Below are 15,611 nucleotides of genomic sequence, written 5' to 3'. Positions count from 1 at the left end.
GCTTTTCTTTGGACGCTCTGTTTGTTTATATCTAACCACTCTTTGACACGCGTACATGGCATCTAGAGGGGAGTCTCAGGCTCGTTCGCGACGCTCGATTGCGCCAATACCCCAAACGGCGCTTCGAAATAGCAGCGATAAAGAGAATTTCACTTCGGATCTAAAGAGATCCAGCTTGCAACCGACACTTAGTCATAAAAAACTCCGAAGCAAGAGTCTGGGACCAGGAGGACTAGATGCGCTCAATGGCGCTGCTGGGAACCGGCGCAAGGTAATATACCAAACACGAGAGAACATATATTTTTTATCTAACAGAGTTGTACTCTTAGTCCACCGCTGCATTCCCTTTGAAATCGATTCTAAAGCCTGCCATACCCGTTTCTCCCATCCAAACAATACCCGCTTTCCAAGAGACACGAAGCAAGACTCCGGCCCGCAGTCCGCAGAAAACAAATAACTCTCGAGGTGCCAGTAATGGACTTCTTATTGATTTCTCAACGTCCCCTGCAGTGCCTGTGATAGGAACCGAAAAATTATCCAACCCGTTCGACACATTTAACCCTAGTCCGGCGCGAAATGGAAGAGAGGCGTTTCGGTTAGAAGAAGAGCAGCGAAGAGAGAGAGAAACTAAAGCTAAACATGAGCGTGCAAAGCGAGCAGCGCTTGAGCAGCGCGCCGCGAGGAGGAAATCTATGGGTATGTCGACCAGCAACATAAGCTTGTCATTTATTAATGTGTGGGTCTGAAGCAAACCGCCGTGTTTCGTTCGCTCCGGAGGCTACGCTACATACATGGAATGTTGTTGAATTGATGGAGGATTCTACTGCCTCGTCAGCCAACTCAACTCGACGGACATCGGCAGTTGCCCAGGCAAGCAATGGAACTCCAGGTACCCCGGAAGCACTTGAACAATTCTCTCCAGCAACTCAACGGATTATGCACCAGCAAAATAATCAGCACAACTTTCAAAGCAGCCAGGAAGAGCTAGATGATCCAGGCGACGATAAGGATTTTTCTTCCAGCCCATTCAGTGGAGACTCAACTGTTGGTGGCGAAGATACCACACAGTTGGACCCTGATAATGGAGATAGCGTCTCAGATTCGGACATGGACAACGATAGTACGGCAATGAGCTTGGACAACGCGACTCGGCGCTCAACCATGTCAAGTCGTTCAGATGGCTCAACTACTGACTCGAGCGCTCGACTTGACCGCTCATTGCGCCTGGCAGCAGATATTGCTGGAACAAATGGCATTGGGTATGATGAGAATGAAGACTTATCCATGGCGTTCGAAAACCACGAGATCATTGGGGCGTTTAAGCCTTGGATCAAGAAAGGAACCGACCGTTCAGGCTTTGATGCCGATAGCTTAACCTCGCGATTTGACCAGGAAAATATAAACCCCTTTCAAAAGTCATCGGGGTCTCGACAACCTCAGTATGCTGACGATGGCGACGAAACTGGCATGGACCTTACAAAACCAGTTGGCCGCATTCTCTCGAGCCAACGGCGTACTTCTTCATTTGAACCTGACACCAGGCGCATTTCCAGCACAAAATCACTGCAGGGAGATCAGACCATGGAGTTCACAAATGTCATCGGCGGAATCAAACCGTCGTCGCCGCAATCTGGGTTATTTTCTGGGGACAGCAATATCGCGGAAGATGAGGAGATGACAATGGAATTCACTTCGGTATTCGGTGGCGTGCTCAATAAGAACGCCCCTCATAATACTGATATCAACCGTAGTGAAGAAGAACCGTATCAAAGGGACGATAGTGAGGATGATGTGAACTATCCTGAGCTAACAGAGGTGGAAATGGAGATGACGGCGGCTGTCGGGGGTATACTTCCTTCCATTGAAGAACGGACTGAGCCTCTAGAGGATGAAACAATGGGCATGGAAATAACCAATGCAATTGGAAAGATTTTACCAAGCTTCCGTCCTGCTGGTGGGATGCAAGGCGGCGAGTCGGAGCCTGAACTTCTTAGCTCCCCCTTCCAAGAAACTACCATACCTTCTCCGGCCAAACCTAGAACGCCCCTCCGCGTTCCTGAAATTCCGTTCCAGGACGAAAGCCCCAGTTTAGCACATATCCGACTCCAGCCAGCAAGACGAAGGAGCTCAGTAGCTCGTTCGTCTACGACTCCAACAAAAGCCACTCCTAGACAACTAACTCCTGTCAACACTACTCCCACGCCATCCCAAGCAAAATCTCCTCGTATCACAAGAAGAACGACTTCTGCTACGCCTACTACTCCAAACACTCCGTCGCCGCGCAAACCCCGATTATCACCAAGAAAATCCTCCAAACCCGACTCCCAAACACCCAACCTGACACCTACGTCCATTTTTCAATACAAGGAAAATGGCCAGGCCTCTCCCAGAATTGTATTGCAAAGTCGTAGACGGTCACCATCCGGACTTGGCATCGACAAAGAGGGTCTCGGTTCTCCGCGAGTGGCAGAAATTCTTGATAGAAGGCGATCGATCGGGGAAGACGCCCAAAACTTCACCCCAAGTACCCATACTTCGAGGGCCGCCCGCTTTAACAGCGTGAATGATCGTTCAGATCATGGCTACACAGAATCGGGCCAAGACGAACAAAGAAAAGTCGTATCATTCGGTGACCCTCAGCTGATACAGGAACCTGGAGTCAATATCAGGGAGATGATATCTAGTTTAACACCTAAGAAGAACAAGTTAAAAGGCCGGAAGAGTTTGCATGTTGGCGCTGCCAAAGGCCTCCTGGGAAAACGGCCAATTGAACTCGACATAGACGATGAGGATGAGAATGATACCCCAAAACGACCCAGGCCCAGGCAAGCAAGCCCTGTCAAGAATATTAAACTCCCAGCACCGCCATCTAAGGCGGTAACGATTGGAAAGCTATCTTCATCATTCATATCGCAAAACAATGTCAAGTCTCCAATGCAACCGGTTACCACAACCCCAAAAGATACACGGCATAAGAGTGTTGATATTGATGTTACTGGCGAACGCGATGATCGGGTGACTACTGTCGATCAGGGGGCTGTTGAGGATCCGGACAGCGCAGACTCTGAAATCAAGCCTCTACAGCTCTCCGAATTTCTTGAAATGACAAATATTCGATTCATGGAGCTTACGACGACAAAAAGACGACACACTCTTGCTCCCGATATAGAAAAGAAGCGCGTTGTAGAAAACGATGCTGAAGCTACAAAAGAGATTGGCCTAGAGGATTGTGTTGCTGCCGGATTTTGTACAATTCCAATGCTTGAGTTGTATCAACATGTGGGCATTTGGCTTGTTTCAACCAATATTTTTTGCTCCTGCTAACTTTTAATCTAGTCCTGTCGTGAACTCAAGTCTTATATCTCGGAAGGTCGACGAATAATTCGATCAATCGAAACAGAGACATACGGCGAAAACCCTCCCCTTTTTCAAGAATATGTCACTGCTCCTCCAGATATTCGTGTATTGATGGACAACCAGTTTCGCAATGTGAAATGCCATGCTAGGCTTTTAAGCAAATCGATGTGGTATGAATGGCGGATGAAGCTTCTCGAGGGCCTCAAGCAAGGCCTGGACCGTCACGTTGACGAAATGGCACAAGATGCTAAAGTGTTGTCGAGAAAAGAAACCTTATTAAATAGTGTTGTTCCTGGTCTGGCAGAAAAGCATGAAAATCTACAAATTGACGCCCATAATCTTCAGAAGGCGGTAGAAGAAATGGAAAATTGCGATCAAGAGGAGCTAAGACAAACTAGAGAAAGACTAGCAGCGCTTGATCTTGAGGTATCGAGAAGAAGAAAAGACCTCGACGAAGCACAGGCAGCCCTAGAAGAAAACTCTACTGCTATCAAAGCAGGAATGGATAAAAAGAAGCGTTTATTAAAAGAGATACATGAAGCTGAAGCTATCTTAGAGGAATGTCGAGGGTGGGATGTCAAGGAAGTATATCATTTAAAAGGTACAGATGCTGAAGCAATTTTAAAACTACATCCTAACTAATACTAAATAGATGCTGTTCAGAAGCTGGAAAAAACAACTGGGTGGACAATTTTATCCGTCGACCCGGGCGCCAGCTCAAAATATGACCCTGCATTGTCTATGCGATACAACGACGAGCTGAGACTCGATTTCCACCCCGCGATGTTTCGTGTTAGTTCGGCATCAAAACATCAAAATTCTCAGTTGGGGGATTTCCCTGTAACATTAAGTTACTCTCCTTTATCTACTCGGAACTTGTGCAGCACCATATCCAATGCACCTCCTGAAATTTGTTTGATGCTTCATGCTCTCCGCACACGTTTATCCCATGCCACCCATTCCTCCATATCTCCTAAGACTCTTCTTTCTGGGATTTCTCAAACATGGGATATTGCCTCTTCCCTGCGAAACGAAATCCGCATGCTTGGGTATTGCGGCATTACGAAATCTAAAAATATTGAGCTGAACGTGTCCGAACCTGCATTGCTCAAGACTCGATGTATTTTTCTCGGCTTCCAACCCACCGCCACCCCAAAAAAGACGGATCCAGCTTCACAAATGTCCAAATTTCAAGCCAGGATCGATATCGATTTCACCATCAAACCGCGTCCAATCATCAACAAAGGCAACCAAGATGAGCCAGGCGTTGGGATCGATGTGGACATTGACGTCTCCGCCAGTAAAATCTATGGATTCACGAGTGACAGTGTTTCAGAGCAAGAACTTAGCGAAGCACTGATGAGTTTTATTCAGCGTCAGGATGGGAAGGGAAAAAAGTTTGGACATGGATTGTGGAGGGATGCTGTGAAAGATTTAGGAAACAAAGTATTCTGTTAGTGGCTGTAGTGCTATTCCGTTTGAATATGCTGTGAAGCGTAAACCTTTCAACATATTCTTATAGGCATGGTTTGAGCCTTGAGCTTCATAGCTGATTGTGTATTCTGGTACACAAAGTCTTGGCCTATTTTCATGTATTGATGATAATGAAATGGAAACTGGGAAATTTTATCTGCTCACCATTGATTTTTTTTCAAATCAGGTTAAGCAAACAATTATTAGGCAATATCTAATTATGGATTAATGGATACTACGGAGTACATTTCTATCTTACAAGACAACCAGACTGCTGCTGACCTCAAAAGCAACATACAGGAACATGCCAAATAAAGGAATAAGCCCCAAGCCAGGAATTGTGGTCTTTTTCTTATGCACCAGTGACATCACCTGGATACTCCCATAAACCCCAGTGTTCTCTCGATTTGTAGTAACTGAGAACTCACCATTAACAGGGAGCCGTACACAGGACAAAATCAAAATAAAAGGAAAAGATAAAGATAAACGGGGAGTGAAGTCATAGACGATTCAGGAAAGGCTGTCCAAATCAATATATACGAACTCCAAACACAACACAGTGTGCATATGTACGCCATAGCTTGGAACATATCGAGTCGACCCCGGTTTCTAGTTCCAAACTCCGAGCCAGCCTGCCACCAAACTATAGGGGTATAAATCGTGAGGCATGACTTTAGTAAGAAAACCGTTCATCAAGCAACGGGTGTTGACACTTTGTGTAAGTCAGGTGGAACATATTTCTTACGGAAGCATCTAGGCCGTCATCTTTCCGTCCGTTCGGCCTTCTGGCGCCGCTGCCTCAAGACTACCTTCAGCGTCAAACTCCTCATCGTCGTGGGATTGACTATAGCCAGAATGCTCTTGGGCTGGCACCCAAGAATCCCTGTCGGTGCTCATTGGCTGATCTTGACTTGCTAAATCGATACCTTCCCGTGACCTGGCAATATTGTCACGTCGTCTGTGTGAAAGTGTACGCGCTCGAGTTGACAGCTTCGAGCTTACAGCAGCATTCGAAGCGACCCAATTAGTCAGGGCTTCTTCGCAGTCTTGAATGATGGCCTTGCTGGCGTCATAACCATCATAGGCAGGCCTAGTTTCACCAGGAGTAACGGGAGTGTCATCGATCAATTCAAGAAGATGCTTTCCGTAGCCAGCAATAATGGCCAGCTTCTCGCAATGCTCTCTAAGAGAGTCGAATTGGTAGACAAATGCCGACTTCACCTTCTCACGGGTAATATTAGAGAGTTGAGCCTCAGCAACTAAAGACTCTGCCTCTGCTCTAACAAGCTCTTGTTCTAAAACTACCAAGCGGGGTGAATTTGGGTCCTTGTATTTCAGTTGAGCAATTTGGTCCGTGATCTTTTGTTTTCCTGACAAAAAAAACATGTTAGTCACGATCTAGCCATTATACAAGAGAAGGTTGCTTACTGTCTCTGCTTGGTTGGACTGACGCTTCAATGTTGCGGATACTCTTGATTGTAACGCGGTATTGGTCATATCGATCAACAAATTGATCTTCTAGCTCACCGATTTCGTATATCAAGACCCCAAGCTTATCAGTAACATCGGAAACATCTTCGTCGCAGCCCTCTCCCCAGACTGAAAGTTGTTGCTAGGCATCTATTAGCATCTGACTGAGACAAATGAACGGTAGAAACACACAGCAACGTCCATTCTTTCCCTTCCAACAAGTTCCATACTTCGCATTACGTTTTTCTCCATTTTTACTAGCTGGGAGAGTTTCTTCGCGAGATCAGGACCGAACGCACCGGCCGCGGACTTGCGGAAGGCATGGCCTAGAGAATTAACGAGCAATTAGAAATCAGAATTATGGGACAACGTTGTCGATACCTAGCGCAAAAGGCGATTGTATACAGCGTATATACACACTCGCCTGGGATCAAAGAGGGTGAGGCATCTGAAGATCGTACCAAGGCTTCCACTACCAAAAATCCTGCTTGTTTTAGTCGATGAGATGGGAGGAGGCGGGTTTTCGACCTGGGAGGCCGTCGGCGCCCGGGTATGGCGCATAGAATACGTTCGATGCATACTGTTATGACGGACGCAGAACTAAATGAGAAACAGAATCGACAAAATCGAGAAAAGAAACGGGAGACGGCCCAGTGCGGTGGATTGACAAGGCACTGCTGGCACGAACGGGATGAGTAGCGCTAAATAAACAAGGCAGCAACAGTACAATGTTCTTAGGAGGAGTGGCTAGATCGATTGGGTAGCACGCTAAGCGAGCGAGCAATAGATGACAATGTTAGATGGACTGGCTGGTGTGTTATGGTTGAGAAGCAGAAGCCGGCGATGAGGGGAGGATCGAGAAGCTTTGTGGTGATGTCAGTCAGTCACCACCCTTGCGCGGCGGCTGCCAGCCACGCCGCTATTTAACTATTCTGGCATCACCACGGCGACGACGTCAAGCCACCCCCACCGCAAGACTCTCCTCAGCGACTCGAGCAAATGGACGTCAATTGGGTTAGGGTTGCATTGTTTAAATCCTACGTAAATATGAGATCATAGATATGATCGGAGCACGATACGGCCTCGTGGCTATACCATCAAGCTGATTAATTGTGAATACTGGGAGGCGTTGTTAAGACGGCTTTCACCGGTCTACGGTACAACTCATTCACTAAATCAAATGGCTACCAGTCGGGTTGGCAAATCAAGCCATTGGAAAATGCCCAAATCAAGTTCACGATGCCATGGAAGCCAAGAGTAACTATAACGCCTTCACTGGCCAAACTTAACTATCAAATCAGGAAACCTTTCTCCTCTTCGTTTTCTTATTATTAGCCGCTGTCTGGCTGGAATAAACATCTCCATCGGCCAGCGATTGGTTCTTCTTTTGCCTCTTTTTTGCTGATTTTGTGGCGGGCTCGGTTTCCGCTTCTCCGGTATCGGTGTCGATTGGAGTGGCCGGACCGTCTCCTAAAGCGTTGCTGCGTCTAATTTCAGCTTCTTGTCTCAACCTAGAAAACGCTTTTTCCATGCGAGTCGGGCCAGCTGCCCGACGGCGTGGAGCAAAGGCGCCAGAGCCCTGGGGCCCGTCAAAAAATTGTGTGATATTGGCTTGTGTGCCTTCTAGCTCCCGTCTGTTGACATCACGGATGACTGGGACGAGGACTTCATCGGTTCTCTCTGGGGACCATCCGACCGTAGACATCAAAAAGTGGCGAAGTGCTTCTAAATCCGGGACTCCCCATTGGAACGAGGAAGGGTCAGAATCAACTTCGGGCTCTAAATACGCTGTCTCGACGCGTTTATCGGGAAACGCAGGAGGTAAAAACAGTTTCGTTGCATTCTTTTTGAACTTCTTTCTAAATTTAGAATGAACATCCTCTGCAATGCTGACGCCCATTTGGACCTTGGACCACCAATCAGTAAACTGTCCAAGAGTAGAAAACTCCGTGAGTATTTCGAGGGCAGTGACTGGGCCAATGCCAGGGATGCCTTCAGTGTAGTCGCTGCCCAGCAAGTGGGCAAAGTTGATCAACTTTTTGCGGTCAAGTGCATATTCCTTTTCTAGGTCACTAGTAAGGTAGCACTCGACAAATTTTGCCTGATTAAACATATTTTTGTATACTCTTGTACCTCCAAATAGAAATATATCACTATCATCCGTGACGATTCCATCAACGAGGCCCAATGATACTAATTCCGCACATTGAGCCTCTGCTTCCATCGGTGCCGTGATATAAGGAAGGCCAAACAATTGTAGTAACTGCTGGCATTCTGTGACCATGATCTGTGATACTTCATCCGCATCTCTGCGATCCTTCTTCTGTTGAGCACGGAGTTGCTTCAACTCTCGTTCATAGTCAACTGCATTTTCAGCTTGACTTTTTAGGTTCAAGGTTGAAGCAAATCTTGCGTGCTCTTCTGTCTCAGCAGCAAGCTGATGTATCAGCTCGGCATCTTCAGGGTCTGAGTAGTCATCTTCTTCCTCAAAGTTGGTTGCCAAGGCAGTACCTGGGGGCTCAAATGAAATTACTGGGTATGAGTTTGATTCTAGCCCACGGTTGCCCACATCTTCAAACTCTGGGGAAAGTGACTTCTCTTGTGGAGCTGGTGTGTTATTTGTTTTGCTCGAAGCGAATTGGATACCTATTGGGGAGTTGGTATTTGCAACTCTCTTAGAATCTATTATCGTCGTGGATGATTGTTGTATTTTTGCCTGGCCCAGACAACTGGATCTGATGTCGTGGGGTGGACATGATGGAACCGAAGACTTATTAGAATCGGCTCCGATAGCTGAGGATATCAGGGGCACATCGTCATCCAGATTTATTATTTCCGGGTTTCCGGATAAAGATACTAATTCACTGGCTTGGGTAGTTTGAGGGTATTGATCTCTACCGGAATAACCATCATCGGTCTCATGTTCGATAAATTCCTTCCTCTGAGAGCTCCCAGAAAACCATGGAGGTAGAATGGGAGGTTCCTTTGAAGCCTTGTTTCCTATCGGCTCGAATCCACCAGCATTCTCATCAATCATATTCGTCTGGTGATCTGGTTTTTCACAAATTCTGGTGATTTTGAATGGCTTGAATGGGAGCAAACCGTCAAATGAGGAATTTGGTTGCGTTTTAGGCGCCGCTTTCTTAGGTGCTGAATTGGTTATGGCGGCGAACAAATCCATATCATCATCATCTGTATCTAATAATAGCTCCCGAGCAGCACTACTGGGTGCTTCTGGCCGTGGATTGAAAATATTTGACGTCTCTTCCATTGATTCGTTTATCATAATATCGTCATCATTTCCTTCGTCAGGCGGTATTTCCAGTGACATTTGAATAGCACGGCGCAGGTTTTCCTCGTCATTTTCTTTAAATAAAGAATCATACTTTTGTATGTTAGAAGTGGTTTGCGACTCTGGTATAAAGAGTTCATCATCGTCAATAAGTTTTACCATATCTTTTCCATATCCTGCCGCTTCTTGACGAGAATTGTAGAGCTCTTGCCTTTTCTCTGCTGATTCAAGCACATTCTGTCGAATCGATTCATCGAAAACGCCCGATTCGAATATTGGAAGCTTCGGAAGTCGGTTAAGTCCCTCAATCGGTACATCTTCAAACTCAACATCTTCATCTTCCGATTCATCAAAATTCTGTGTCAAATGTTGGTTGCTATACTCCTCAACATCAATGGGCTTGTTCTTTTGTTCTCCTTCGCGATTGCCTAAAACTCCAAGCGCCCAACCACCTTCGACGCCATTGTCCTTCACGAGAACATACTCTTTATTCCTATCTCCGGCAATACGCGAGCTCGAGCCGTAGATTGGATTATCGTCGTTCATACCATTGATATGCATGAGCCTCTGAGTGAGATCATTGCGTTCTGTAACCCGCTCAATCTGAAATTTTGAAAAGGCCATCCGATCCGGAAACATGGTATCCAATTGATCTTTCGAGTATCCCATTCTTAGCCTGCTCCGTAACCTAGCGGCGTTTAGGATATTATACCGGTCGCTAGCTGGCAGGCTTAGAAAGAATGGACTATCAAAATCAATATTGGAAAAATCATAGAGGTTTATATTTTCTCCCGAATGAAACTGCCGGGCATATTCTTCTAGCTCCTCATGCGACATGATCCTGGGGTCATTAGGAGCCCCCATTTCTTGCAGAGAAACATCCAGTTCTGGAAGGTGATAGGCATCTTTCTTTCGAAATTGACGGTTTTGTCCCCTTTCTTTTGGAGTCATGAAGACTTCCTCTGCATAAACCAGGTTCTCCGGCAAAGGTTCCTGAGCCTCCTCATCCTCATGAGACGTCAGTTTTTTTCTTTTCAGCTCTTCGGCATCAGCTCTTTTTTGTAATTGGACTGCCAGTAATTTTTCTGCAGTCCTAGCAGCATCCTCCCTTCTGCCCTCTCTTCTCTTTTTTCTAGATGCTATCGTCTGCCGTTTTAATACCGGCGCTCCCCCATCAAAAACAAAAACCGGTTTTATACCGAAGTAGAGGAGCTTGCAGATCCGCCTGAAAAAACCCACAATGTGAGCGTTTCGGAGAGCATTACCCTCCTTATCGCGAACCGCTTTCAGAAACTGGTATATCCATATGGAGGCATCAACTGCTAATCTCTTTTTGTTAAGTGTTTCGAGTTTGATAGGCCGAGCACATGGCTTAACCACAGTCCACAGACCTGTAACACCCATTATCTACGTGCAAGGGCCCTAGAACTGAGTCCAGAAGTAGCAAAGGAAAGTAGAACATTGCAAATTCCAGTCCGAGGTAATGAACATATCAAGCAGTTGCTAATAAGTTGACCGACTGTTTCTGCTGGCGATTGAATGTCTGCCTATTCTGAATCGAGGCTCAACGCCACCCAATGGATGGACGAAACGCGACGCCACGTGATTACGCGAAAAATCCATATATGACTAAGCAAGGGTAGTTAATTAATTTAACGGGCTCTCGGCTGCTATCAGCAAAATTTGATAAAAGGTTGGGGTACTTTCACTGACGCAGTAATTCAACGACATTTCGATGTCATGCGCATTAGAGGTCCGTCATCGTACCCGCAAAGCATCTGTGAAACTGAATAGCTAACAATTTGTAGAATGTGGACGCTTGCCTGCCAATAACGGCGATTCAAGTCCTCAAAGTATCTGGCCGTGAGCTCCTTCTAAGCGGCCATGGCCCATGCCTTGTCGTAAATGACAACGCTACGGGCCGGTTGCTGCAGCGCTGCCAGATTTTTCAAAGAAACAATATCCATGGCATCAAAATCCTGGGCTTCGCTTCCGCCCAGCCGGGATGTACATACAAAATATTTGCTTGGGGAGGCCAATCCCTCCGGTTATTGGACCTAAAGATAGCAGAGCACGCGTTAGAAAAAAGCATCCTTTTGACAACCTCGAGCTTAGAGTTTACTTGCCCCGACTGGATTTTGGATGCCGACTTTTACACTTCCACTGAAGACGTTCCAGGCTCACCAATGCACACAGGATGTCTAATCACGGCGCATAACGTGATCTTTGGCCTGTGTTGGAAAGACAATTCAAACCAAGCAGGTTCTATATTTCGGCTTTATGAGATAGCCTCTGAGCTGAAGCCAATCCTGTACTCTGCTGACATCGCTTGGATCTCTCCTGCCCTTATTTTGGTTGCTTCTGGCACCGTTTTCGGCGAGATTATTGTTTGGGAATGTCATATACGCACACACTCTGCAGAACATAAATTTTCAGATTATTCAATACGTATCAGTCGCTACTTTTCTGGCCACCAAGGCTCAATATTCGGCGTTAACATTTCCAAGGAAGTACATATTCCAGGTGAAACATTGGCCCGGCGGTACTTGGCAAGTTGCAGCGATGACAGAACTATAAGAGTCTGGGATATATCTACCTGCTGCTCCTCTCAATATGAGGGACGAAATGATCCTTTTAGGAGTAGGACGTCAAACTCAACCGGATTTGGGCTATCGGCCGACGATATTCCTAACCAGGAAGCATGCATAGCAAAAGGAATGGGGCATGCATCTAGAATATGGGGAGTTTACTTTCTAGACATATGTCTGCTTCAAGCTACTTTAGTATATAATATCCTATCTCGTGGAGAAGATGGAACCTGTCAACTCTGGAAGTTTGAACTCCAACCAGAGAAAATGGAGACAGCCCTTCCTGTCACAATCGATCATATATCAACTCACACATATCACACTGGCAAGAATATATGGGCAATAGCCATCGACGACGACGATGCTGAAGTTTTTAAGGTTTATTCAGGTGGTGCCGACGGCCGTTTAGTCTCATTCACTCTTGATCGGAATGGTGCTTGCTTGCAAATTTTAGGTGAACTTTCTGGTGGGTATTCAGCTGATGAGGTCGTCAGTCAGCTAGGATTGAAACACAAGTGTTTTGAGGGGAGCGCACAAAAAGAAGGAAGGTTTGCTCATTATGCTTTTGTTTCTGATGTCAGCTTCATTGCAATTACTCTTCAGGGAAAATTACTCCTTGGGAGTCTGTTACCTGTGCCTCGAAGCAAAAAAGAAATGATGGTGTCTTGGAGTATGGTAACAACACTTGAAGGGGCTGCAGCGCAATACGTCATTTCTGGGAACCCCAAAGAACAAGTGGGAATTATCGGAGCACCAAACGGTATGATATGGCTGTATTACTTGCCCACCAATTCAATTAGGAACGTTCTTCAGACGGAATCGAAACCATCGGGGATATATGCAATGGACGTGCCATCATACGTCCCATCCGCACCCGGGGCTTCATACACCTCTTTTGTTACCACATTCGTTAACAGTTCAACAGCAATTTTCTTTACTCTGCGAACAGATCCTGATCCTGAGTTACTTTCTGAAATAACAGTGAATCTGCCCCCAAGTTTTCTGGTCACAGCCGCACTGTATATCAGAGCTACGTCCTGGTTGGTTCTAGGCTCAAGGCATGGAGACATTGCGATATATCATATGAGCCCCCTTTTAGAATCTGGCCTAGCCAACTGTACCTTCCTTGCTTCCTCCCTTCATGGCAACGATGCCATTACCTCCATCATCGCCCTAGGGCAACCTACTGGGCAACACGATCATAGCCACGTCGTTACTACGGGAAGGGATGGCTACTACCAGCTTCACTCCATTCACTCTAGGGATTCAGCATCCAAGTTAATCACTCTTCGTACTCTTCACAAAGCCAGTCCTCCTTTTGGCCCGAATGTTGAAGGCGCTACTTTAGATAACGAAACAAATGATCTAATCCTGTATGGTTTCAAAGGCATTTACTTCATAGTGTGGAATGAATCGGCGCAAACGGAACTAATGGCAGCAAACTGTGGAGGCTGTCACCGTGTCTGGACATACAAAACAGACTACGGAGGGAGAAAAACGTGTGTCTGGACCAAAGCTTCCCGGCTACATATGTTTTCAAGCGCCAATTCTTCTCATCGAGTTGTATTGGCTGGGGGACATGGCCGGGAAATCAAATCAGCCTCTATTATGAGCCTTCCGCCAGGCCCACAGGGAATTCTTAGCATAGTATTTGCCACCGGAGCCGAAGATACAACCATACGCCTCTTTCTACCGCAGGCACGAAGCGATATTTTTTCTAATGGAATGTTCCGCTGTCAAAAAGCTTTAAAGAAGCACACAGCAGGTATACAACACTTGCAGTGGTCGCCTTGTGGGAAATTTCTTTTCAGTAGCTCAGGATGCGAAGAGATGTTTGTTTGGGGAATACAGGTCGTTCCTAACTTTGGCATTAGCGCTTTACTTTTAGGAGAGTGCCCGAAGAGCAAGCCTGTATCTGATCTTCGGATTACGCATTTTGATATACTTAAGCCTGGAAACGAAGATGTCTTCCTACTGGCATTAGTATATTCCAACTCCACTATTGCGGTATGTTGCTTTGCCTTATGCAGATTGGAGACTTTCTAACATTTCTAAAAAGGTTCTCTACTGCGATCCGAATTTTGAAGACGGCTTTTTTAAACTTATAGCACAGGGCCAGTATTCTACCAACTGTCTCACGCATGTCCGTTTTGTTATATCTGGTCGGCAGTCATTTTTAATTACAACATCAACTGACGGACACATCGCATTGTGGAACTTATCAGGTTTGGCTGACTTGATATTCAACGCAAACGGAAAAAGTAGTGTTCACCAATCGAAATATAAATTTCCAATGGTACCCGTTGAGTTGAAATACGGAAAGCGGTACGCTGTACACCGGAGTAGTATCAAGGCTTTGGAAATGCTCCAGATCTCAGAAACCGATTTTTTGGCATTTTGCGGGGGCGATGATAATGCACTGTCAGTCTCACGGCTTGATTTTTCAGGATCTGAGTCCGGCGAACAAGGGGAATCATACTCATTCATTTTGCTACCTCAAGCGCATGCGTCCGCGATCAACGCAATAGCTGTAATTGGAGATATCAGGCACCTTGATGATGGGTATGAAGTTACCATCGCAACTTCAGGCAATGACCAGCGGTTGAAAATCTGGTCTATTCACGTATGCGAGCCTAAAGATAGGGCTATTACCCTTACCCCAAAGAGAGACTTATATACCGCTGTTGCGGATATATCATCAATGGAAGTATTTACTGCCAATGGAAACGGCCAAATACAGCAGTACTTGGTAGCGTGTGGCGTGGGTATGGATATATGGCGAGTGAATGATTGTTGAATTAAACGGCGGATTGGAATGACAATAACCACATGAGATTTTCTCTATACTCAGAAACGCGACGGAAATTCAGGGGCGATGGGATCAGCCTACGGAGTAAATAAGCATCGCACAAGAAGGCATGCTACTCCGCACTCTGTACACGCCCGAGAAAATATAGGCCCTCATGCCGATCTGAAGCACCCAAGAAACTATAAAGACAAGCCGAGGAGAAGCTCATAGTCGATGGCTCACATAGTTAACTGTTATGCCCTTGTCCAATCTGCAACAATAACTTGGGTATGAAACTTTTGATGGATAAAACATCGTGACAGGGTATGGAGTACTCCGTAGCAGCCATGGCATAGAGTACAATAAAGCGAACTCTACTCCGTACTCCGTACTCTATACGGAGCTCCCCATAGCAGACAAAAGGGTGGCACAGGTAATCACGAAGAATAGGGTATTTGAAGGGGTCAAGGCTTATCAATCGTTAAAAATTGGCCTTTACCCATGTCTGCGAAATTTTGCATTCCCGCGGACATTTTCATCCCACATCTGTCCGTGTGACGAGATTCTATCGGCAAATACCGATATCGTGAGAGCATATTATATGGAGTTTCTCCATAGGCTATTAGCGAAGGGATTCAGTAGT

General features: G+C 46.0%; 4 protein-coding genes across 4 annotated transcripts; 2 read left to right on the top strand and 2 right to left on the bottom strand.

Annotated features, from left to right (window-relative positions):
- Positions 1 to 55: 55 nt before the first annotated feature.
- Positions 56 to 4,815, top strand: LOZ57_003215 (uncharacterized protein; the record flags this gene model as incomplete). Its single annotated transcript, XM_049252266.1, has 5 exons — positions 56 to 271; positions 330 to 696; positions 749 to 3,279; positions 3,337 to 3,958; positions 4,010 to 4,815. The coding sequence occupies 5 exons, from the start codon at positions 56 to 58 to the stop codon at positions 4,813 to 4,815; spliced, it is 4,542 nt and encodes a 1,513-aa protein (XP_049108770.1).
- A 768-nt stretch (positions 4,816 to 5,583) lies between these two features.
- LSP1 (lipid-binding protein) lies at positions 5,584 to 6,879 on the bottom strand (the record flags this gene model as incomplete). The annotated part of the gene is made up of 4 exons (XM_049252265.1): positions 5,584 to 6,200; positions 6,259 to 6,442; positions 6,493 to 6,626; positions 6,762 to 6,879. The coding sequence occupies 4 exons, from the start codon at positions 6,877 to 6,879 to the stop codon at positions 5,584 to 5,586; spliced, it is 1,053 nt and encodes a 350-aa protein (XP_049108769.1).
- Positions 6,880 to 7,597: 718 nt separating this feature from the next.
- On the bottom strand, positions 7,598 to 10,996 carry RAD2 (DNA repair protein rad2; the record flags this gene model as incomplete). Its single annotated transcript, XM_049252264.1, has 1 exon — positions 7,598 to 10,996. One exon carries the CDS (start codon positions 10,994 to 10,996, stop codon positions 7,598 to 7,600), a length of 3,399 nt encoding a protein of 1,132 aa, XP_049108768.1.
- Positions 10,997 to 11,327: 331 nt separating this feature from the next.
- Positions 11,328 to 14,977, top strand: WDR6 (WD repeat-containing protein 6; the record flags this gene model as incomplete). The annotated part of the gene is made up of 3 exons (XM_049252263.1): positions 11,328 to 11,345; positions 11,401 to 14,187; positions 14,240 to 14,977. The coding sequence occupies 3 exons, from the start codon at positions 11,328 to 11,330 to the stop codon at positions 14,975 to 14,977; spliced, it is 3,543 nt and encodes a 1,180-aa protein (XP_049108767.1).
- Between the last annotated feature and the right edge of the window lie 634 nt (positions 14,978 to 15,611).

This window comes from Ophidiomyces ophidiicola, assembly GCF_022830035.1.
Source record: "Ophidiomyces ophidiicola strain CBS 122913 chromosome Unknown scaffold_10, whole genome shotgun sequence".
In the NCBI taxonomy this organism is placed as follows: domain Eukaryota; kingdom Fungi; phylum Ascomycota; class Eurotiomycetes; order Onygenales; family Onygenaceae; genus Ophidiomyces; species Ophidiomyces ophidiicola.
This window is presented reverse-complemented; position numbering and strand designations above follow the sequence as displayed.